At 40.5% G+C, this 23,176-nt stretch overlaps 2 protein-coding genes across 2 annotated transcripts; one reads left to right on the top strand and one right to left on the bottom strand.

Annotated features, from left to right (window-relative positions):
• The first annotated feature begins 8,982 nt into the window (after nt 1–8,982).
• On the top strand, nt 8,983–13,989 carry crhbp (corticotropin releasing hormone binding protein). Its single transcript, XM_068705586.1, has 7 exons — nt 8,983–9,082; nt 9,226–9,319; nt 9,634–9,791; nt 10,968–11,178; nt 11,612–11,757; nt 13,148–13,265; nt 13,345–13,989. The coding sequence occupies exons 1-7, from the start codon at nt 8,993–8,995 to the stop codon at nt 13,497–13,499; spliced, it is 972 nt and encodes a 323-aa protein (XP_068561687.1). The 5' UTR covers nt 8,983–8,992; the 3' UTR covers nt 13,500–13,989.
• A 4,823-nt stretch (nt 13,990–18,812) lies between these two features.
• Nucleotides 18,813–22,560, bottom strand: s100z (S100 calcium binding protein Z). The gene is made up of 3 exons (XM_068705585.1): nt 22,479–22,560; nt 22,230–22,399; nt 18,813–19,794 (listed from the first exon to the last, which is right to left on the bottom strand). The coding sequence occupies exons 2-3, from the start codon at nt 22,368–22,370 to the stop codon at nt 19,639–19,641; spliced, it is 297 nt and encodes a 98-aa protein (XP_068561686.1). The 5' UTR covers nt 22,371–22,399; nt 22,479–22,560; the 3' UTR covers nt 18,813–19,638.
• Nucleotides 22,561–23,176: the final 616 nt, after the last annotated feature.

The raw sequence follows: 23,176 nt of genomic DNA, 5'->3' as shown, positions 1-23,176 counted from the left end.
ACACACACACACACACACACACACACACACACACACATGTAACAGAAAATACAGAGACAGCTGCACAGTTTCTGCACACGGCACAGAGAGACAGCAATGAGTGACGCTGTTGTAGGTGTTCATGTGCTCACCTGCCTCATGTATTCCCAATGCAAAGGTCCATTAAAACCAGAACAACCAGTCCACACACTTTAGAAAGGCCCCGCTGGAGGTAAACATGCACTGGAATATGCACCATGTTAGCAGTTAGCATTGCAGCCACACCCAGCATGCACCTGTTGGTCACGTGGGTCAACATCGTGGGGGTGTGTTTGATTTGGCTCACGTAGCGTCCCCCCGCTGGGTGGAGCAGAATCACTGCCTAAAATAAATGCATCCATTTTTTTTAACCCTATAATGACTGAATTCTTCATCATATTGCATTAATATAAATATACACATGTAGACTACAAGTAAAATTATTAAAATAACGACTTTGTCACAGTAATGACATTTATTTTGTTATTTCCACCCCTGATTTTAATGGAGATAATACTACCTAGTTTATATACTGATGAGTATTTTAATTTCATCATATTTTACAAGATCATCATATACTGATGCAAAACCTTAGTGGTGGAAAGTTACTACATAAGTAGCCAAGTACAACTACAACTAAAGCAATAATGTGAGTTAATGATACTTTACTTGAGTATTTCCAATTTATACTACTTCCATATTAGCTGCACTACATTTCAGAGGAAATATTGTACTTATTAAACTACTATATTTATTCAATAGCTATGGTTTCTTTGCAGATTCTACATTTAAGATGTCCCATGCATACAAAGCAGTACACAGCGGTACTTTTACTTCTAAAATACTTTAAATGCACTTTGCGGGATAATACTTATGTACTTTTACTGACATGGAATTCTGAATACTGGAGCTGTACTTGTAGTGGAGTATTTTCACCGTGTGGAATTGATACTTTCATTTAAATTTAAGATACGTTTTAAGCCTGGATTTTAATATTAAGTTTGCAAGATTAAGTTTTATCAGACATCATAACTGTCCAGGTTGTAATAATATATTAAAAAAGTATAGATATGTATATTGCTGACCTCTCTGTGACAGCAGAGAACGTTGTGACCTGATGTGTCACTGAGTGCATCGTTTAGTCTCAGGGCCTCTTGTTGAGGTTAATCAACAGTGAAGCCTGTTTGAGGAATACGCACATTATTCATAGAAATGGGAGTGACAATAAAGGGTGCTATGAATATATCTCCTAAGCAACTGCTTTCTAAACTTTTTCCGACATTGTCATTATTGACAAAGAGCTTTTCTGGAGCATGACTGCTGACATGCTTCATGCCCTAATATGTCCCCAGTATGACCCCATTCATTCACATTTTCCTGGAAGGAGTCATAGAAATGTGGACGTTGGCTGACCCGGTCATATCTGCAAGAGATGAGGGGGATGCATATTTAAAGATCGACATGTTTGATGCTCACTTTCACCACAACAAAACCAGCACAGGCTGTCAGTTCCGCTGTCTCCGCATTCTTTAACGATCAGTATTCACTGAGCTTCCCTTTGGTTGTAGAAACAGAAATATACTTGAACAGCTCTTGATTGTGTTGCCATGAAATACACGTCTGCACAGACACTGACGTTCCCCTGAGGATGAGCTGGAATCTCTTTGAGGACCCTCTGACTTTTCATTTAACGCCACCATCAGGTCAGAATGTACGTTTGTCAAATACTTTGGTTCATGACCGATTCAAACTACATTCCCATCAGCCCCAGCTGTGCTAATTAGCAAATGTTAGCATGCTATCTACTAAGACAGTGAACACGGGGAACATTAGGCCTTTACCTGCTAAACATCAGCATTTCCACACTTAAACAATTGTTTTTAAAGGCTAAAGAGCTGTGTGTTGTTTATGATAATATATTCATATTCTCTTTGTGTATTGATGCAGTTTGAACACAAAGGTTCATGACATGCAGGATGAACTTGTGCGACCTTTCATCCTCTCTTTCCTTTGTTCTGAATGTTACTGCACGTTATGTTGTGTTGCGTTACGCTTCTACTCCATCAGTGATGTAATGTAACTAAGTACATTTACTTACTTTTATACTCCACATCTCAGAGGGAAGTATTGCACTTTTGAATCCGCTACATTTATTTGACACGTGTAGTTACTAGTTACTTTTTACATGAACAAAAGAAAACATACGATATGCTTATATGATGTGAAGCAGTACTTCACTACCCAGTAGTATACAAAGTATCTTCAATTGGTTGTATATACATGTATTTGTTGGTGACAAAAAACGAATTGAATAACATTGTTTAATAATATAACACTTTAAAATGAGCCATATACTTTTAAGTTCATATTGCTCATAACACTTCTGTACTTTTACTTGTCATGGAGTATTTTTGGACCGTGACATTTCTACTTTTACTGAAGTAAAGGATCTGAGTACTTCTTCCACCACTGATTAAATGTATATATATTATATCAGTTTTACTATAGAATACAATGCATGACTATAGGTAGCATCTATAGCAGTACTTCTGAGTACTTTCAGTCAATGTTATTAATGCATTAATAAAGGATTTAAGATTATACTCGGAGCATTGGATGCTTCTCAGACTGTTAGCCTACAGCACTGTCTCTGTTTATTATTCTTATTCGTTATAGTTCATTGTTAACAGTAGATGACAAAACTGTCTGGACTCACCGGTACAATGATGTGTAATTGTTACGTTTCTACAGCATATATTACATTTAAATACTGTGAAAACTGCTTTGCTTTCAAGTCTGTATTTTAATGTGATATATCATAAAAGGCAATTCCATGAAATGTGCAAGGCCCCTCAACAAATCTATGTGCACCCCTTATTGTTTATTTATTTATTTATAACAGAAGACCATGCATTGTGATGTAGTCAGTGTCAGATAATCTCTGTGTTTGTATTTAAGTCTTTGGGTGTAATAGATCAACGAAATATGTAAAGGCATATTTTTGCGGACTCCTCAGCTGACCAGCAGAGGGCATGAGAAGTACAGTGGATAAGACTGGATCAGCTCCATTCAAGGAGGATACCTAAGTGTGGGAGCCAATGAAAAAACACATCAAAGGGACAAAAATAAAGATCGTCTTGATGAAAAAGTGAAGAGAAACATGAGATCGAAACATTGGTCTTTGACAACAAAGTTGATTTCAACAGGAGACAGCTGGACGAAAATGAAACAAACAGATAAAAAGAAAGAAAGGAAGATTTTCTGAGTTATTCTCTGAAAACGGATACATTGAATGCTCAGTATTATTTGTGTGTGTGTGTTCGGATCAGATGTATAAATGTGTAAAGTAGGCCTTTCTTGGAAGACACATAAAAGCTAAAGATGAATGAGCGCTCATCCTGTTTACCAGGAAGCCGGATTTCAGTCTCTTCTGCTCAACTTGCAAGAATGTGTAGCTTACCCGGTTATGACATAAGCAGGCCTTTGTTTCCCCAAATCTGAATTACGCATGGCTCGACTGAATCCTTCTTACACAAACACACACACACACACACACACACACACACACACACACACACACACACACACACACACACACACACACACACACATGCACGCACGCACACACACACACACACGGTACAGACTGCTTATGTTACACTTTGATGCATAGAGGAGGCTTTCACACTTGAGGAGTTTGTCCGTATATATTCATGTGTGCACACACACACTCACACACACACACACACACACACACACACACACACACACACATACACACACAGATGAGGTCTGAGGTCGCCAGGCTGTCACAGACCTTTCTCCTGCATGAGCATTAAGATCAGTCATCAGTTTTCATGTGCCGCTGAAGGAGAAGTCATGGACACGTGCACTTTTTTTTTTTATCTTGTCTGTATGTTTTGATTGTGACCTGCCAAGAGACTACATTAGCTTTAAGCTAACTTCTGGTACAATACATCCAATGGTAACATTTGTATGTTTTATATTGTAAATGGTGATTTGCAAGTGAAATCAATAAATGCATAAACAATAGTTGTACAGTAGTGAATTTGGATTGTCAATAAAAGAAATGCTCACAGCAACCTTTGAACAAAATAAAACTTTAATCGCATCAACGATTCAAGGATCATTAATTGTCTTCTTGAAACACAGAGATGCACAACAACATGCAGTTGTAGTCCATTTGCACCTTGAACGTGGCTCCTGCTCACATAGCCGCTGCACAAAGGAACACTAGCAAAAGCATGCTGGCTTGCGTTCTGTAAAATGCGACCAGATGCATTTTAGCATACGATGTGTTATGAGTTGGGACACAGTAAATCGTTCTCTGGCAGACTAAACAGTACGGTTGTTTGGGTGTTGGAGCGCACAGCTTGTTTAGTCACAGTTCATTAAGCGTTGGTTTTCTTTTAATGACTCTAATCACATCGACTTTACAGTGAATACTATCTCACTTTATGTGCATTCAAACCAGAGGAGTCAGAGGGAGTGAACGCATTTTTATCCTCTGATCGGTTTCATCCGTATACGTCTCAAATGTTGTAAACAAACTGAATTTATCCTGCTGACATGTATATCCTGTAGCTGAGTTATTTAAAAATGTTAAGTCTTTCTTAAGGGTTTCAAATGATGCTCTTAAATGGATAAAACAACAAATCCATAATAACAAGGACATTTAAAATGGAGCAGCAGATGCAGTTTTGAATTTTTTTTTAATAAATTGTATAAATACTAGTATTTAATTTACATCTCGTTGATTGCAGCAGGCTTGCATAAACAAGGTGTTCGTATTACCTACGATTGATTTCTTCTTATTTCATTGTAGTCATGTGACATGTGACCTATGAAATGAAACCTTAAGTTTGTGTTTTTGTTTCCAACACGTCCTGAACAAAGATCCAATAACCTTTTCTAATCCACCAGCACAGCTGGACGTCCGGAGCGAGATACACGTCACACTGAGGATACGATCAAACCTGGACGTGTCCGCTCTCGTTCCCTCCTCTCACGCCTTTTGATATTAGTCTGAGCGCCAAGACGTATCGGACAGGAGGCGATCAATAAGGCGAGAGGGAGTGTAAGCTATCGCGTGATAAGAAACACAATTTTCTTACAATACTGAAAAATATGGAAACGGCTGAAATTCTTTTTTTTTTTTTTCTACGAGAGATGTACGTTTTCATTAACGTGTGATTTCTGCTGAATGTGAGGCTGTTTATCAGCGTCAGGGCAGACACTAGGCACACGGTGTTTAGCTCACTTTCGGAGGCCATATTGGCCTGCGTGTGGTGCTGCTGCTATCTGTTGTCTGCGTTTATCTGTTTCAATTTTTAATAAACTTTTTGACAGTAAAGCATTGACCTCTAAAAAAGTTGCAGGTTTTTTTTTCAGATGCATTTGTGAAATGTCAGCCGCGCCAAGCTCCAGGCTTCCTGACTGACCTTTCATCAGAAGAGGGTTACACGTAGCATTGAGAGGTGGAGGTGGGTCACGCTGTGAGATTACCAGTTGATATAACTGATAACTTTTCAGATCCGAGGTCAGACATTTTGTCCAAAGCCTTGGGTTATGACCAAATACCTAAATAACTATTGACATTCCCATCAACCTCGGCTGAACTTTATGTTTACTGCTTGTGTCCCGGCTGCTTCTTTCCTTTGACTTATATACTTATATACGTCTAAAATGTCCCGCTGACAACACAGAGTCTTATTTTGAAATGAAATGGCTGAAATGTTTCAAAGAAGCCACTGTTGTAAGAGAAGCTACGCTGAAATAAAAAAAGAAAAAGAAAAAGGAAAGCTGCCTCATTGAGGATGCAGCACATAAGTGGGCACTCGTGCTATATGGAGACATTTTTTTGTCCAAAGAGCTGCAACTCATGCAGATGTGAATACTTCCTCCCCCCCAATGGTGAAAGCATATTTTGAGAGAACTCATTTGCTAAAGTGGACATTATGTCAGAGTCCGCTCCGCTAAACGATAATGTACAGAACTACCAGAAAGGACACAATGGGCAGCATCTGATTTGATGGAGCCTGATGACGCTTCACCGGTACTTAATGGCTTCTGGTTTTCAACCAGACCTCTCAGGGCTAAAATGAAGTGGTTGGCATCTCTGCAAATAAAAGTCTGTATACGCACGTCGCAGGAAATAGTTTTAATTGGCGCTCAAACGGAATAGCCTGTCTCAAATTAGTCAAAGTAATGTGAGTCTGTGAGTAAACCAACTGTTAGGTTCAGGCAACAAAACCACCAACAGTTAGTTTTAGGCAACAAAACCACCAACAGTTAGTTTCAGGCAACAAAACCACCAACATTTCAGGATAATTGACTTTCCATTGGCATTATTTTCGTGCTGAGCACCAAATAAAAACAGACGATTTGTGTCCCTGCACACGAAACATATAGATTGCATTTTGTGATTTCTATTTCACGACCTGCCGTGATACTGGACTAGAAATAGCTTTCATGTGAATGCAGAATATGTGTTGATGTTTTGTGGTTTATGACCTCATTGTCTCGGGTGAAGTCAGTGGGTCAGCATAGCTTTTTTAGGTGAGTGGATGTGTCAGGAACGCATGCAGCCAAAGAGTAAGCAGAGCAGTGACGGTTGGATACATGTTTACATGTTGCAGTGAGATGAGTGTGCAGCCGTATGAATGTAGCGGCAGCAGAGGTTTAAATGTACACAGCGCCAATATAAGGAGGAAACTGAAAATGAGTTTGGAATTTGACATTGATACTTTTGCGACATCATCTTACAAACTCATATTGTGTCAAGTCATTTCTATTCGCCTCCAGGGTGTACAAACATATTTATACAGCCGCAGCTTATCTTGCAGACACCAGCATGTTGTTTCCCTCCAATTCGCCACCCAAGAGCGTCGATTACACCGAGGCCCAGTTCTTCTGCATTTGAATGGATTGACCTTTTTCAGCAGCCCGAGGCACCTGCAGACCTGCAGGGACTGAGCTCAGACAGGTGGAAGACGAGTTCTCGGTGTCCTTGACGAAATCCGTGAATGTGACTTCAAACTTTTCAGCAACCAAGAACGTCATTGCGAAGGCATTTAGTTCCACCGTTAAGTTGTTTTCACGCCGATAAACAAGCAAGTGACGCTTTACGGATGCTGCAGATGTGCAGAAACACAACGAAAATGAATGTTGTCCAGTTTATTATCGAATACTGATTACATGTGTGATTTGGCGTAGATTGTTTTGTGTCATGGATACAAAAAGCAAGGGTCCATCTCTCAGAAACTGCTTATTTTTTGGCGTCCAACAAGGTTTCGCTGGAGTTTTTCTCACCCTCCCTGAAAGACCACAGCGCCGAAGGCTCCGGGAGGTTTTGTCAGGACGGCGTCACACACACGACGGGCGTGAAGCTTCAGTGAATGTACTGCTGGTGTGATTGTTACACCAGTTAGACAACGCCGTCGTGGGAATTTAAACTCCCCATCATCCAGTTCTACTGTCAGACAGTCGAACACACAATCCTCCATCCACTCCTCCTCTTCCTCATCTTCATGCATGTTCCAAGAGTCTTCATGAGATGACTAAACGTCCTCACCAGAACACTAGTCCTCCTTTAAGCTTGGCGGTGGAGACGTGAAGTCATGTGACCGTGGTGGAGTTCCTTTATAGCCTAACGTTGGCTTTTTACTTCTGCTGATTGCATTTATGCTTTGTTCATTTTTAGGACTCATTCCTGCACCACAGACGCAAATATGCAAAGTAGGAAAATAAACTCCTAAATGTGTATTTTGGATGTTTTCTTTCCAGAAGTCTGAAAGAAGAAGAAGCTAAATGGACCAAAATCTCAAAAAGTGACCAGCGCATGACAAATTACGTCGCACCTTTAACGTCTTGTCTTAATAAAAGCCATTTCAGAAAAGTAAAAAATGCTGTATTTCTCACCAGACTAATGTTTTTCATTGTGGCCCCATGATGGAGGAGAACCTATAATGTCATGGTACTGAGAGGAAACCCTTTGATCACATGATCTTATTTCCCTTTTATTTTGTTCCTGAACACCAATCTCACCTATAGATGCATTAAGCAGCAGTTCTGGTGTTTTCAGTCACATCACAGGAGCTTCATCTAAACTTACATCCAACACACTGATGATATCCTGAACTGTCCGTTGTCATATTTGAGAAGCTCACAACCAGAGTTTGGATGGAGAACTCAAAGTTCTTCATCATCATAACGGTCACCTCGACCTCTTGTGTAGAAATGATGAGCAGCGTCCCAAAATCTTTGCCTTCAGCTTTAGAAAATCAGCTTAGTCCTCGGTTACATGAATAGCTGTCCTGAAACAAAGAAGACAAACATCCTAATATGAGGTATTTATCATAAATCACATTCAAACAAGATCATTTCACTCAAAACTGCTGATCTAACTTTGAACCAAACCTTCAAGTAAACTTAACACGAATGTCAATAAACTAGAGTCATAAGAAAACACAAAACTGTATTTATTATTATACATTTTTTTGTTTGCCTGCTACAGTCTAATTTTCTGATATTAAATGTTTTATAAAGTTTTACAAAGCAAACATAAACTCACCTTTCACCTTATGTTTTTACTGAGACCATCTGGACTCTATGAATGAAGCTCTCGTTCACCACAAAGTCACTGATCATGAAGCTCTTTCTATTTCATCTTTTCTACAGCAGCACTTCTATTTATTCTAATGTTTTGTTGAGTCTATATCCCATAATAATAATAATAATAATAATAATAATAATAATAATAATAATAATAATAATAAAAGATTCTGGTTTTAGGACTGGTCAAAACGCAGTTGTCGATATCTGTAATGTTAGATGATTGCCTTCCTCTCTCCCCCTCTCGTGCTCTCGTCACGAGCTCGCTCCTATAAGAAGCAGCGTCGGGCTCAGAGCGACTCACACTTTCTCCGCTCAGGTGCGCCTCTGCAGACCCGAGATGCGCGTTATGGAGCGCACTTTCCGAGAGCAGCTCTTCTTCCTGGTGCTGTGTCTGTCCGTCCTGAAGGGAGACTCCAGATACATCGAGGTGAGTCCTGCAACTTTCTTATTATTCACTTCTGTAAAGATGCACATGAGAGGTCAACTTTGTACACTCTTCTTCTTCTTCTTCTTCTTCTTCTTCTTCTTCTTCTTCTTCTTCTTCTTCTTCTTCTTCTTCTTCTTCTTCAGAACAACGAGATCTCCAAAGATGAATTATTTTCATTTTTCAACTCGGAACTCAAGAGAGAGACACCTGAGGAATTAATGTACCGCCGACCTTTACGTAAGTCAAATGAAACCTTCCGTTTGTGTATGAAAGCGAGGTAAAGAGACACATTTATTTACTTTTAAATACATTAAAATAAATTAAAAAATGTGTCAATTTGAACAGGACTACTCTCTCTTTCTCTCTCGGCTCAGTTTTCAGTTTCAATTTGATTTATTGGCGTTAAAATAAAATAGAAAAAGTAGTTTGAATAGCACAGAAGCAAAAGAAAAAGGCACAATAAAATGACATGAATGAATCCATCTCCTGCCTGCTGTTTGCTGCTGGTGGCGTGTATGAAGCGTGTGTAAACCCACTGCTGTGTGTCTCAGGTTGTCTGGACATGGTCGCGGTGGAGGGTCAGTTCACCTTCACAGCGGAGCGTCCTCAGCTCAGCTGCGCTGCTTTCTTCATGGCGGAGCCCAACGAGCTGATCACTGTGGATTACGACAGCGTGGACATCGACTGCAGCGGAGGAGACTTCATCACGGTAACTCCACACACATGTCATCTTCTTCCTGGGCTTTAAGGGGGATGGTATGAAACTCATAGATATCACCACGAAACTTCTGAAATGTTATGTTTCAATATGCAAATCAGGCATTATGTTATTACATGTTTGCATAAATCTCCAGAACATTGGATGAAGCCAGGTTGTTAACATATTAGAGTCAAAGGCTTTTACACAGGGATTATTGGATATCTCTGTTTTATCACTTCATAAATCAGAAAAAAATACTGTCAACAGCCATAAAAAAAGAAAATTCTCCATGTTTTTTGTAGCAAAATGTTGCATAAATGAGTCTCTGAATGATGTGTGAACAAACCCCTCAGTAGAAACCTTCAGAACATAGAGAGGAATGAAAGTGTAACGTTTGGTGTATGTAAGAGCTGCTGAAGTGGAGATTTATGACTCAGAGTCTGAGAAAAATAACACATTTTAAAGGTTTGTTTTGTAAAATTACACTCCAGGTGAATAAGGTAAATAACAAATAGATATCACTATCAAACTGTCCCAGTTGCTTACTGACATTAAGACAAATATGTTTTTGTATTACGAGTTGTCTGAAATGTTATGTTTGAATATGCAAATGAGACATTATCTAATGGTAACTTTTGGTGGATTTGGGAGAAATCTAAATGTAAATAGACAAAGTGGGGAAATAAATATCTAAATGCATATTCTGCATGTTTTCTTTCCACTATAGTCTGGAAAAAAAGAAGCGAAATCTCAAAATTGATATGTGCATGAAAAAGTGTGTTTTTGCCTTAATTGTAACATCTTTAACTCCTGTTGCATAGAAACAGCTCCTCAGGTCTATAACTATGTATATATTCAGTAATCACTGGTGATGGAATGTGACCTTGTTTGTGTTTAGGTATACTATACAGCCTGTGAATGGGATCATGCAACTTGCTTGAGCTTAAAAAAAACAAACGCTTCCTGATTAGACAGAAAGCTCCTTTAACATAAAGCAACAGTACATGCTTAACTTATAAAAGCAGCACCTCCATAGTGTGCTCCAAACTTATCATGGTGGTCTAAATCTCCAGCACTAACTTCAATATGTTCCCCACAGAGTTAAGTTCAGTTTTTGATTAAATTCAACAAAGGAAACCTGCAGAAATCCTCCGTGACCGTAACCCGTTATCGTGTCCCATGAAGGTGTTTGACGGCTGGGTGATGAAAGGAGAGAAGTTCCCCAGCTCCCAGGATCACCCGCTGCCTCTGTACGAGCGCTACGTGGATTACTGTGACTCGGGGTCGCAGAGGAGAAGCGTGCGCTCCTCTCAGAACGTGGCCATGGTCTTCTTCCGCATCCACAACGCCGGCAGCAGCTTCACCCTGACAGTCAGGAAACACGTCAATCCTTTCCGTGAGTGAGGCCGCGTCACATTCATGAATAAGTCTGTGGGGAGAACAGAAGCCTGTTAGCAGGGAGGTTTGGTCATCGACCGACCGCACCAACAGGGGTCAAGTTTGACACCACTGTGTTTCTGGATCAGGACCAGGAGCACATGGAAGACGCTGTCCTGCAGTAACATGTGAGGACAAGGCAAAAAAAAGCAGACAAATTGAACCCAAAACTTGTTGATTTCTCTATTTAACCAAAATCACTTAATTTGCTTTCACGACACCAGACTTTAATTCTGTCGACAGCAACCTCTGTTTGAGTTTCAGACCTTTGAAGCTATAGCTCAAGTAATTAGGAATGAATTCAGCCCTTCCTTCGCCTTGACAATCCATCCAGGAAATCCTCGTGACCTCCCCTCCTTTTTTCTTCTTCTCCATCTCCTGTCTCCTTGCAGCCTGTAATGTCATCTCCCAGTCACCAGAGGGCAGTTACACAATGGTGAGCCCGCAGCAGCACAGGAACTGCAGCTTCTCCATCATTTATCCAGTGGAGATCGACGTCTCCGAGTTCAGCCTGGGACACTACAACAAACTTCCCAAGGTGAGCAAATACATAGAAGACCTGATTTATGTACAATATTCACTTTACTGTGTCCTCGGTGCTCTTTCTGCGTCTCCTCACTGTCTGCCACTACTCCAGTACAAAAGAGATGATTTGACATTTGTTCAGGGTGTGCAAAGCAGCCAAAAAATTAAACACGACAGCAACGCATTCTCACTCCGGACTCGTCAAATATGGAGGGTCGGTCAGCGGCCCTGTGCTTCAAACTATGAACTCTGTAGTTTTCACTCTAGTGCCAGTTTTGGACGTTCCAGCGTGGGTTTCCTACATTTTTACGTTTGCTTATGCAATAAAAATACTTGGTAAGGTTTATGCACCAAAAGCACTCTAATAACGATGTGTGTTTACAATGGAGTTAGTTGAAAGCCGGGTTTGTCTCAGACACTAGAGGGTGCCTCGGTGCGTCGATATCAGACGCTGAGGACTGCTGACTAAGGGTCGTTGTTTGACGATTACAGACTTTTGGTTTAAAGTATTTTTTTAATTGCAACGTTTGTGATTTGACTGAACTGGCTCTTTAAAACCTGAACGTTATGTGCAGTTCTTCTGCTACCCTTGATTTGCCTGCTTGCTGATATTATGTCTTTTAAATTCCAAGTTCATGTTGAACATTTTTTTTTGATGCTATTGACGCTAAAGAAGTACACAAGTAAATAGAACAGCAAGACCTCATACCTGTATGTCAAAACAGGAGCGAAATCTGTGTTTTGTATTTTAACAATGGCAATCAAATGACCCAGAACTTTACTGGTTCAGTCTCACTGCTCTCACCAGTCGAATATTTGACTTTTATTCATCAGGTGGACACAAACTGTTCGCATACGAGTTCACCACATCAACTTAAAAGCTGATAAAATGCCAGGGTTGTGTTTACGGCGAATTCCTGCTGCCCCCAAGTGACCAAAAAATGTGTTAATGCAGGTTTAACATTATAAATACCATTAAAATAAGATAAAACTATAAACGTAAACACACGACAATCCAGCTCCTCCATCACACTTCTTACAAAGACATGAAGAAAACCACAACCATAAAACCATAAAACCATAAAACCATAAAACCATAAAACCACGCGGTGTCAAACGCCGTTCTTCTGGCTGTTAGTCCTGTTTCTTGCACTCGTCCACCTCCCTTCCCACCAACAGTCGTCTTTTTAGATATTATAAAGTGCGTCACTTGCTCTGACTGTTGCTTTAGTCACGTGGATGCATTTAATTTGTGTGTCCACCAAGAATGAAGCTCCCAATTGACTTTCCATCGGCATTATTGACGCGTGACGCGAAAAGAACGATCAACCCCGTACACAAAACCAATAGATTGCATTTTGTGATACTGGGCTGCTTATGAAGCCTTGTGTTGGTTTCCACAGAGGTCCATGCCTGGCTGTGCAGAATCAGGGGATTTTGTGCAGTTGCTGGGAGGAAGCGGCATCGACACGTCGAAGCTGCTGCCCATCACAGACCTCTGCATCTCCTTCACCGGACCCAGTGAGTACACGCCGATCTCCTCCCTTTCCTCCTTATCAAACCAGCTGAACTGAGGCTCAATAATAAATCTCCTCCGCAGCCCACATGAAGATCGGCTGCGATAACACCGTGGTGAGGATGGTGTCCAGCGGGAAGTTCGTCAGCCGAGTGTCTTTCAGCTACAGGCTACTGGACAGCCAGGAGCTGCAGACGATCAAGCTCAACAACGTGGAGGATTTCTGTTTCAATAACTGATCCCAGCAGGATCATGACATACAAATGTACCGTTTGACTGCAAACATTATTTTTTTTTTCCCTCAATTATTTCATTAAAAAAGAAACAAGAGATTCACCCAGTCGGCCCCTCTGATAAATACAGACACAGTGATGTTATATTAGACTTTAAACTTGTTTTTAATTCTTTTCTCCTTCTGGTTGTTGCTCAATAAAGCTTAATGAAGTGTCCTTTTGTGTTTGGTGGAACTGCTATTGTTTTTGTTTTGTGTAAAGTTTGTGTACTTATCAAGACTTATGATATTGTTATTATATTACGTATGAGTTCATGATCAACATTCCTGAAAATAAAGGTGGGTTTATTTTGCCGCATGATGCATGATGTGCTGAGTCACATCCTGCCACAGACGACAAAGAGGGCAACACATCAATACAATAAATACAAGTGTTCATTGACATTATGCAGTTGAATTTGTATAAAACCTTTTTGTAATAAAATTATACCGCATGACACAGCACTCAACTGTGTTTCCTGTTTTTGATTTGCACTTACGACGACGACACCTTGTAGTACTGGGACACAAGAACAAGAACAGACTTATTATTTATTTTCGGGATCTGAACCTTTTGTCAGATGAATACACATTATTCTATACATTTCCTTTACATTTATATCTGTCTGTTCTGTTCACTGCTCCATTAAATTACTTTCAATTCATTAGTTTCGGTGGAGAGACACATATGGGAGGTATTCGCTGCTCCACCGTTCCAGACAGCACTGCTTCCGTTGGTTCAGTGCACTAAAGTACATAAGCTTTCACATTCTGTGGTAAATTTGAAGCATTTGAGTGACAGAGCCACTGTGATGGATTAGCCAGTATGCTTGTTTCTCTGCTGGCCGTCTTTTCAACCATTTCTGATATTGACTATCGAACCATTCCTGTGAATTAAAGTCTCATTCAATGGATACACATTGTTTTAGCCACAGTGATGGCTCTAGGGATGGCAGTGTTGGTCGGTCCACCAGTTTGGACCAGACAGAAATATCCTAACAACTATTGGATTGCCATGAACATTTTGTATAGATATTCATGGTTCTCAGAGGATGGATCCTACTGACTTAGGTGGTAAACTATACAACATTTAAATGTAAAGTAGGTATTTTTGTCACATACAGATATGCAATGATGATTGCTGGGTAATTTGCATGTTCATATTGTCCAATGTCATGTCTCTATTTGATTATTTGACAATATTATGCAATAATGTGTGTCTGTATGTGTATCTGTGTGTGTGTGTGTGTGTGTGTGTGTGTGTGTGTGTGCTGTGCACTGGGGCCCATCCTAACTACCTTTGGCCACATGTGTCCGATACTTTGGTTTATCACCAAAACATCTGCAAAACGAAGGACTTTCCCGTTGTAATGGAAAAAAATATAAAATATATCTACTCCCTGTCTATGACGTACCCCAAGCTAACAAGCTCGATCACCAACATCAGCATGTTAGCATCCTCACAATGAGCATGCTAGCATGCTGACGTTAGCATTTCGCTCAAAGCCTCGCTGTGCCGCAGTACAACTATAGTGTGTCTGAAAACTGTCTTGGTTGTGTAAAGATGTAAACATGAACAGCTGACTTCATACTATAATATACAAATAAACATGCACAGTTGAGATTTCAGTGTATTTCAGCAAGAACTTGCAGGCTTTTGTAAACGGCCAACCGTGCCTCTTTATCTCCGCTTGAGATGTGGGATGATGTCACTATCTTTGACGACGGCCCTCGCTGTCACTGCCGAGAGAACAGCAGGCGATTTCTCTGAAAATGATGGCTTGAATGGTGCAAACCAATGGAGCGAGTGGTGATAAAAGGCCTGCAGGTGTTTTATCATTGACAGACACCTGCAGCCGCAGCTGGTGATGAACGAGCGCGTGATGACGACCCACGTCTTTCCAGCAGAAATCCTTGTGTGTGTGTGTGTGTGTGTGTGTGTGTGCATATTGTGGTGGTAAGCACCTCTAGTGGGCTTTCACTAATGTATATTTGACTATTACAGGAAATGAAGGTGTGGGTACAAAGCAGCTGTGATCAAATCCCATTAAAAGACCAAAAAAACCAATGTGTGAGTCCTAAATGAACCTTTAAAAACCTCCAAAGTTCTCCAAATGAAGAGACGAAATTACGTCTTCTGATCTGATTATCGGCAGGACGACATCATTTGTTTGTACAAATCTGTGCCATTCAAAATCAGGTTTATGATGCGACAATGCTGTGGTTAAGTGTGTTTTTGACTGACGGGTTGATTGTGATGATGCAGACGGTTTTGTTTGAACTCCTCTGTTACTCTACAGGTTGAGAAAATCAAGCGTGACATTTGAATTTGGCCTTTCTGAGAGACAAAATCATTAATTTGTCAATCACTCAGCGGGGGCTTAAAGCGGAAACAGACACTCAATATTTTTGCTGTGCCCTATAAAACATCACACTTTCATCCTCATGAGACTATTCTTCTTTGTGTGTTTATATTTTAGAAACGTTATTCTCAATAGGTCTGTTTTTTTAGGTTTTGAATATAATTTATTTAATCATTTGAATCTTCTTTTGCAAATATACTTTGATATATTTACTCACTGATTGGTGTTTTTTTTATTTTTGCACATACATTTTTAATCATGCCTTTTAGTGAAGTGTCATGTCAACTAGTGAATAAAGTTTTTGGACACTTATGGTCCCCAGAGGATGGATCTTAATGCTGATTTATTTTTCCTTTAGCACCATCGCGAGGTTGAAAACTTTAGTTTAGGTCCTTGATGGATTGCCATTCAATTTTGTGCATGCATTATGTCCTCAGGATGGATTGTAATATGTTTGGTATTTTCTTTTTTTGTGAGGGTCTTTATGTTTTCTGGTTCTCTGGATGGCCATATTGGCTGAATTCCTTCCTGTGCAGCAACAAACTGGTATACGTCTGGTGTGAATCACAGGAGACATTAGAAGTGATGCAAAGCCCACCATAACGTGTTTTTCTTTTCCAGTGTGGGAGACGGATCAGGCTGTACGTTGGCCAACACGAGCTTCAGGACCCCATCATCGTCCCCCGGGGGGATGACCGCACAGTTTTCCGGGGACAAAGCAAGCATCCGTGGAAAAATCGCTTCATAACAGGATCATCCTCCATCTGCAGCTCTAATCAGCAGCACTAAAGGTGTTCGGACACATATAATGACAATTCACGGCGTCGCCTTTCTTCTTCTTGTTGCCGCCTGAAACTGTGAGGAAGACCTGAAGCCTTCATCCGTCTTCTCTTTTAGTTCTCTTACAGTTCGTTAAAAAATATGTAAAAACAAAACGTAGGAGGGGCAGAGTTTTAAATGGACAACATAAAATAGATTAATCATGAAATGTAATTCTTATTTGTTGAAGGAGCATTAGATATTGAGAGCATTTCGAGTGCTTCGGCTCTCAACCTACCGACAACGTAGCCGGCGGCTTGGTGCTAACGGCGCTAACGGCGCTAACAGTACAAACTATGGCAAACGTGCCGACAGAGGTAACAGTGTTTACTAAGCCGAGCGCTGAGCAAACACCCGTCTCTGGTCTGGTAGAGTGCATTTAAAGCTAAAAATCTTTATTTTCTACGTGGCACAAATCTGCTCTCGTCAAACCGTGTTTAATCAAGATTAAAATCAATCTTTAATTTCAGAAAATCGAGCACTGAGCTCTCTCCTATAATTGCTTCTTTTCTGTCATCTGTATGCCTCTGATTGGATTGTATTTCTTTTGGATTTTCTTGCATGCTGTTCATTTTGTATGCTTTCATCATGTTTCATCTTGTCCGTCTTTATAATTGAATTCATTTCATATTGTTGTTGTTCTGTTCGAGACTGCACTGCAGCTGTGTAACCCTTGTTCTGCAAAATGCTTACATCGAGGACCGTGTTCACTCAGTACACACACACACACACCCGCACACACACACACACACACACAGGCCAGTCCTAATGGGGACTTATGACACAAACAGTGACGCACAGAGTGACGAAACTGTAGAAGGGACAGCATGTGGGAGAAAAGAGCTCGAGGCACATTTCTAAAGACATTCGTCGCAGGTAGCAGCTACAGAAATGAGGAGAAACTGTTCTACGCCTGAAACTCATTATACACAAATAATACGACATGTTTGTTAATCAAAATATGAAAGAATTCTTTGGGCTTGTCCCTCTTTTCTTCCTCCATCACTCTTTTCTTGTTGGACAATTCTTTCTAATTGATTTCCTGATGTTGTCAACGACTATAGGTGTTCTTTCTGGGAACATGTTTTGTGTTTGTGGCATGTTTTAGATGCAAAATCATAATAATTTCTTTAGACTTTATCAGTCTTTTCCTCTCAAGCCTTTTTCTCCATCATCCTCGATATCCCAGCCTCCTTCTCTCTGACCTATCTCCTATGAACCTCATCTTTTCTTTTTTTTTGTCACGTCTCTTTTCTTAATTTAGTTTTTTCTTCTCTGGTAATTAGAGTTTCTGGTCTCCTTCTTCCAGCGTCATAAAGGAGCTTCTGACTTTTAATTTTCCAGCTAATAAAAGAGCATTTATTGTAATTAATTTCTGATATAGCCATAAAGATATTAACAGTGTCTCTCCCATCATGCTGGGAACTTAGTTGCATGTTCACTTCAGGTGTCAGCTTCTCTTAATTGCTAGTAATTCCCGCCTCCACACTCACAACACGTCATGCTTACACACACACACACACACACACACACACACACACACACACACACACAGCTATCACATCACGACACACGACTCATACTTTACGATCGGTGGGAAAAGTCTCCGGTTCTTGAACACGACGTTCAGTCACAGGAAATGAGGAGACACTCACTTTAAACAGTGCGTGTGGAGTGTGAGGATATAAATATCCACATTGATTGGGGGATTATTCTGCTCCATTACAGTCAATCACAGACAAATTGCATTTTAATGGTGAGGTTTTTTTTTTTTTTGAGCGAGCACCATCTGCGCCGCATAAAAGCATCGCACTGTATTTTTGTTTCAGTAATTTTCCTCCAACGTCACAGCGGAGAGAATGTCATCGCAAATTAGCCGCCTGGTCGGGTATTTAGGGAAGTTCAGAGGAAAACCCTCCGAAAAAAAAAAAAAGCCCGCTTGAGTCGACACGTGCGACGATGTCAGCACTTCTGCTGGGAGGCGAAGACGCGTCCGCGTGATTGGCTGCTGGACCCAGGTGGTCCGTCGCACTGGGGCGATGTGTCATTGAGACATGGCGGTCGTGAAGACGTCGGAGGCTGAATGACGGAACACTCTCTCTCTCTCTCACACGTATAACTTTATTTGAGCATTTCTATTTCAGAGGGAAATAATGAACTTGTACTCTGCTACATTAATTGGACAGCTATCGTTCCTAGTTACGTTTACATTCAAGTTTCACATGAGAAGGTGTGAGTGCAAAAATACACCACAAAGTTCTTGTTTTTACCTTGTGTCCACTTGCAAAAAACAACAACAAAAACAGGCGTTGAGGCGTGTCAGCTGTCTTTGTTGTTGTAAAGCAGGTCCACCAATAATATTATTCTGCCATAGAAGTTCTCATATTTAAAGACTCAAATTCAACTGTTGTTTAAAACCGTATCGGCGGGTCAGAATGAAACACATTTTCACACAACATGTACCTCAAAGCATTAAATGTTACAGACGTTGTACAGGAGATCTCTCGTCACTGTGATCCTGGGACTTTTTCCCATGACTCTTTGCGCCAACATGAGGGGGAAAATAAAAGTGTTGCTCCTCTGGGAACACTGACTGACAGCGAGACAGACGAGGGACTAAACATGTTTCCTACTAAATGCATCATCCGGCTGAGACAACGTCTCCAAAGACTTTTACACAAAAATACATGACGACGAAAGATTTAAGGCGTGTTTTTAAAGGTTAAGCCTCTCAATTATGACCTGAACCTACTGTACAATCTACTGTATAGACGAAGAAGAGTATTTACTGTTAATGTAATGTGAGATCACAACGTCATTGTTTTACAAATGATTCCACTGATGGGACATTGACTGTATGTTTTTTTTTTAATGTGGTGGCATTTTTTTTAAACGATTGGTCCACAGGCGGTTTTCTACGGACATCTACTTGGTTTTCTTCTGCTGCTCTTGGAAGAAGTCGTTGCAGGCGACAGTCAGGGCGGCCACCAACACGACGAACTCATTGAAGTCCACCTCGTTGTCTTTGTTCGAGTCCAGGTCGTTCATGATTTTCTCCACCAGCATCGGATCCTTCTGAGACTGAAAAACGAGAAAATATAAAGAGAACTTTAGTCCAACAAACAAGAATTCTTCTTAATGATTCTCCTGTATATCTTGGACTTGTTAGCCAATAGTATTGACATCGTTCAAGCAATTAATAAGAGCGTTAACCTTTCTAGATTTAGGTCATTTTATAGGAAATATCAGTCTGTCCATGTAGGATGAGTTACACCGACGGAGTGATAGTTGTTGGAGCTTCGTATTGACTCAGAAGCTGCCGCTCGTGTCCGGTGGAGAGCAGAGTGATGTTGCTGCTCAATGAGCCGTGAGCTGCAGCTGATCACACACACACGACATTTATGGCTTTTGCTCATCTCCTCCAGGATTGAAAGGCGAGACATGGCTTTCCTTTTACGCCGCCTAACCTCCGAGGCACCTGCTGATCTTTACGTCGGGACACTCGTCGAAGACAACATCTTTAGCGAAGGTTGAAATTAAAAAACAGTCCACACTGAAGGCAGACTCAGATGGGATCGATTTCATTAGGAAAATACAACCTCGGAGCTGCTGAAGGTTCATTAAACTGAATCCTGCATTTCCAACAGTAAACAATTCCCCACCAGGAATTCAAAACAAACGCTTTTACTTTCAAAAGTTGACTTCCGTACTTTCTCCTCTCCAGTAAAGCCCAGTTTCACAGTCAAATAGCAGCATATAAAGTATATATATATATATATATATATATATATATATATATATATATATATATATATATATATTTATCATGTCAGAGTATATATATGTTCCTAATAACATATATATGAGCCAAAATTGAGAGGAAAATAATAGCACAATAATAATATTGTGACAAGGTTTGTGTTTATTGAACTACACTGCCATTCATCTCCAGCTTACAGTTGTTTTTTTAAAATATATATATATATATATATATATATATATATATATATATATATATATATATATATATATATATACACACACATAGACATAGTAGTCTATCAAGCCTTGCAAGTGTCAGTGTTTTCTGTCGGAGGAAACTGAGGGCGAACGCGTCGCTGCGTTTATTCTCAGAGGTGACTGCAGCTCGAGGGAATGTGATGACATCATGGGAGCGTCTATATTTGGAGGCGATATGGGCCACTGATGATGATGATGATGATGATGCGTGAGCACCTGAGGCTTCCCATCCGCATGAGGGAGGACAAGAAGATAAAATATATATATATGTGTGTGTGAAGGCATCAGAGGTCTGACTCTGAGGCCTCGGCCGCTTTGTTAACGCTCTCAATCATCGGCCGCTATCACACGGACTCAGGGGCCGGGGCTTATCTTTAAATGACCCTCTCCTTCTCCCCTCAGCCTTTATTTCACACAGCGCTGTGATGTGAGAGCCACCAGCAGTTTACACTCTGACAGCAGGATAGCAATCAATGAGGAAACCGTTTCCTCCGACAAGGTCGGCATGTTCGTCTCTTTACAGCAGTGGAAACGTGGTTCTGTCAAGTGAGTCGGGGGGACATGAAAGCATCATCCGAGGACCCTTGATGAGTGGATTACCGTATTATTGGTCACTATAGATCCATTGAGGTAATGAGGGTCACACTTTGGTGAACCAACACCCAGGAAATCCGGGGCTTTATTAAGAGCTTTATGATAAATGATGATGATGACACAAATTAAAACAAGAAAAAGAAAGTTACCCCAGCCTGATAATATGACTGAAATTACCATTTTGTTTCATTGAACAAACTCCCTCCAGACAAGCAACTTCTGTTTTTTTTTTTAAAAGCTCAAAACTTAATTAATTCAACCTTTTTCTAACAGTATTTATTTTATATCTATTCTATATTTATCATACTCGATATTTTTTATATATTAAAAATAGTTTTCAACTCCATCAACTTATTTTATTACTTGTATTGTCCTATTTTAAATCTATTGTTTTTTTTAATTTGTATTATTTTAGCTTTTCTGTGCCCTTTTTTTAAATACCAGCTGCATTTTATTTTACTAAAGGTGCAACATAAATAAAGCTTATTATTATTATTGTTGTTTTTGTTGTTGTTATTATTTTTTTAAGGTGGCATTTCTTATGGAACAATACATTTAATAAGAAAAAAAGCCACTATTAGAATAAGTAAGAATTTTATGCAAAACATAACAAAATGCTCCATCTAGTTATATACAGATATTCCAGCCACAAATAAGAGCTAATAACTGAGCTGTGGGGATCAGCTGTCAGTCAATGAGGCTTTTACAGGTTGCTTCATTTTCAGCACACTAAGAACTGAAGTCTACTGGAGACGCTGCAGTGAGCTGAGCTATAAGACTCCACCGGGGGGGCACGTTTCCTGGTCCGGCTGGTCCGATTCTGCCTCATGATGCAGAGACTTCTACTTAAATACCCAACACATTCACCCACGTAGTCATACATGACGAAGCGTCTACTGTACCGTGAGGAAGTCGGTGAGCTCGCTGTTGAGCAGCTCCTTTAACTCGCCCTTGTTGAGCTTCAGTTTGTCTCCATCGTTTCCAGAGTAGTTGTAGAAAACCGTTATGAGCGCATCCATCGCACCCTCGAGCTGGCTGGGCATTCTGCTGGAAGGATGATGAACACAGCTTCCTGACAGTGAAAACCATGTGTTAATACAACATTATTTAGATGAGAGTAGGAAACAGATCGTCTGCGGGGGGGTTCTTACCTGGTTAGAGTCCCGTACGACTGTGACGGAGAGACGCAGCGGCACAGCTTGTTTATTAGGAAGTGGGTGGAAGCTGAGTGAGCCTTCCTCCTATCTTGTGCCCGATAATTAATTCCACAGGTGAGACGCCCATGGTAACTCCGTCTTTCTTTTCCAGGAGTTAATCAAGGTGGAAAACAAAACATGTGCCGGTGTAACCCTGGAGCCCCCCTGGGTGTTCATCAGACCCTGGGCACATGCGAGGGCCTTCACACATGCGTCTGCATCACCTCCATCCCTACAGTGACTCCAGCAACCTACTTACTATGCAATGCTACTAGAACAATCTCATTGTTTAAAGACGCAATATGTAATATACCTGGCCACAGGCTCCACACTAATGGGGGGGTAGCATTTCACCTCAACTACTGTTTCTTTTTTTGCAGCACATACAGGAAATATGAAGGTTGTATAATATAAAGGCACAGACAATTAAATACAAAAATATTGTTTCACCAGAACACACCTTTAAAGGGACCATTAAGGGTGTCTGGATTACATTTGGTGGCAATATTCTTTACGGAGGAGGTCTGGTGGACTTTTTTTATATTTAAAGTTCCTACGAGGATCTTTCACTTTACGTTGGTTCTGTTGGTGCCTGTGGGCTAAAGTGGTTTTGCTTCTGAGCACCAGAGTCCCTTTAGAAAACCTCTCATTTT

The sequence above is a fragment of the Cebidichthys violaceus genome, unplaced genomic scaffold (genome assembly GCF_023349555.1).
Source record: "Cebidichthys violaceus isolate CVI_PGR_0920_01 unplaced genomic scaffold, fCebVio1.0.p SCAF_12, whole genome shotgun sequence".
Classification (NCBI taxonomy): Eukaryota; Metazoa; Chordata; class Actinopteri; order Perciformes; family Stichaeidae; genus Cebidichthys; species Cebidichthys violaceus.
This window is presented reverse-complemented; position numbering and strand designations above follow the sequence as displayed.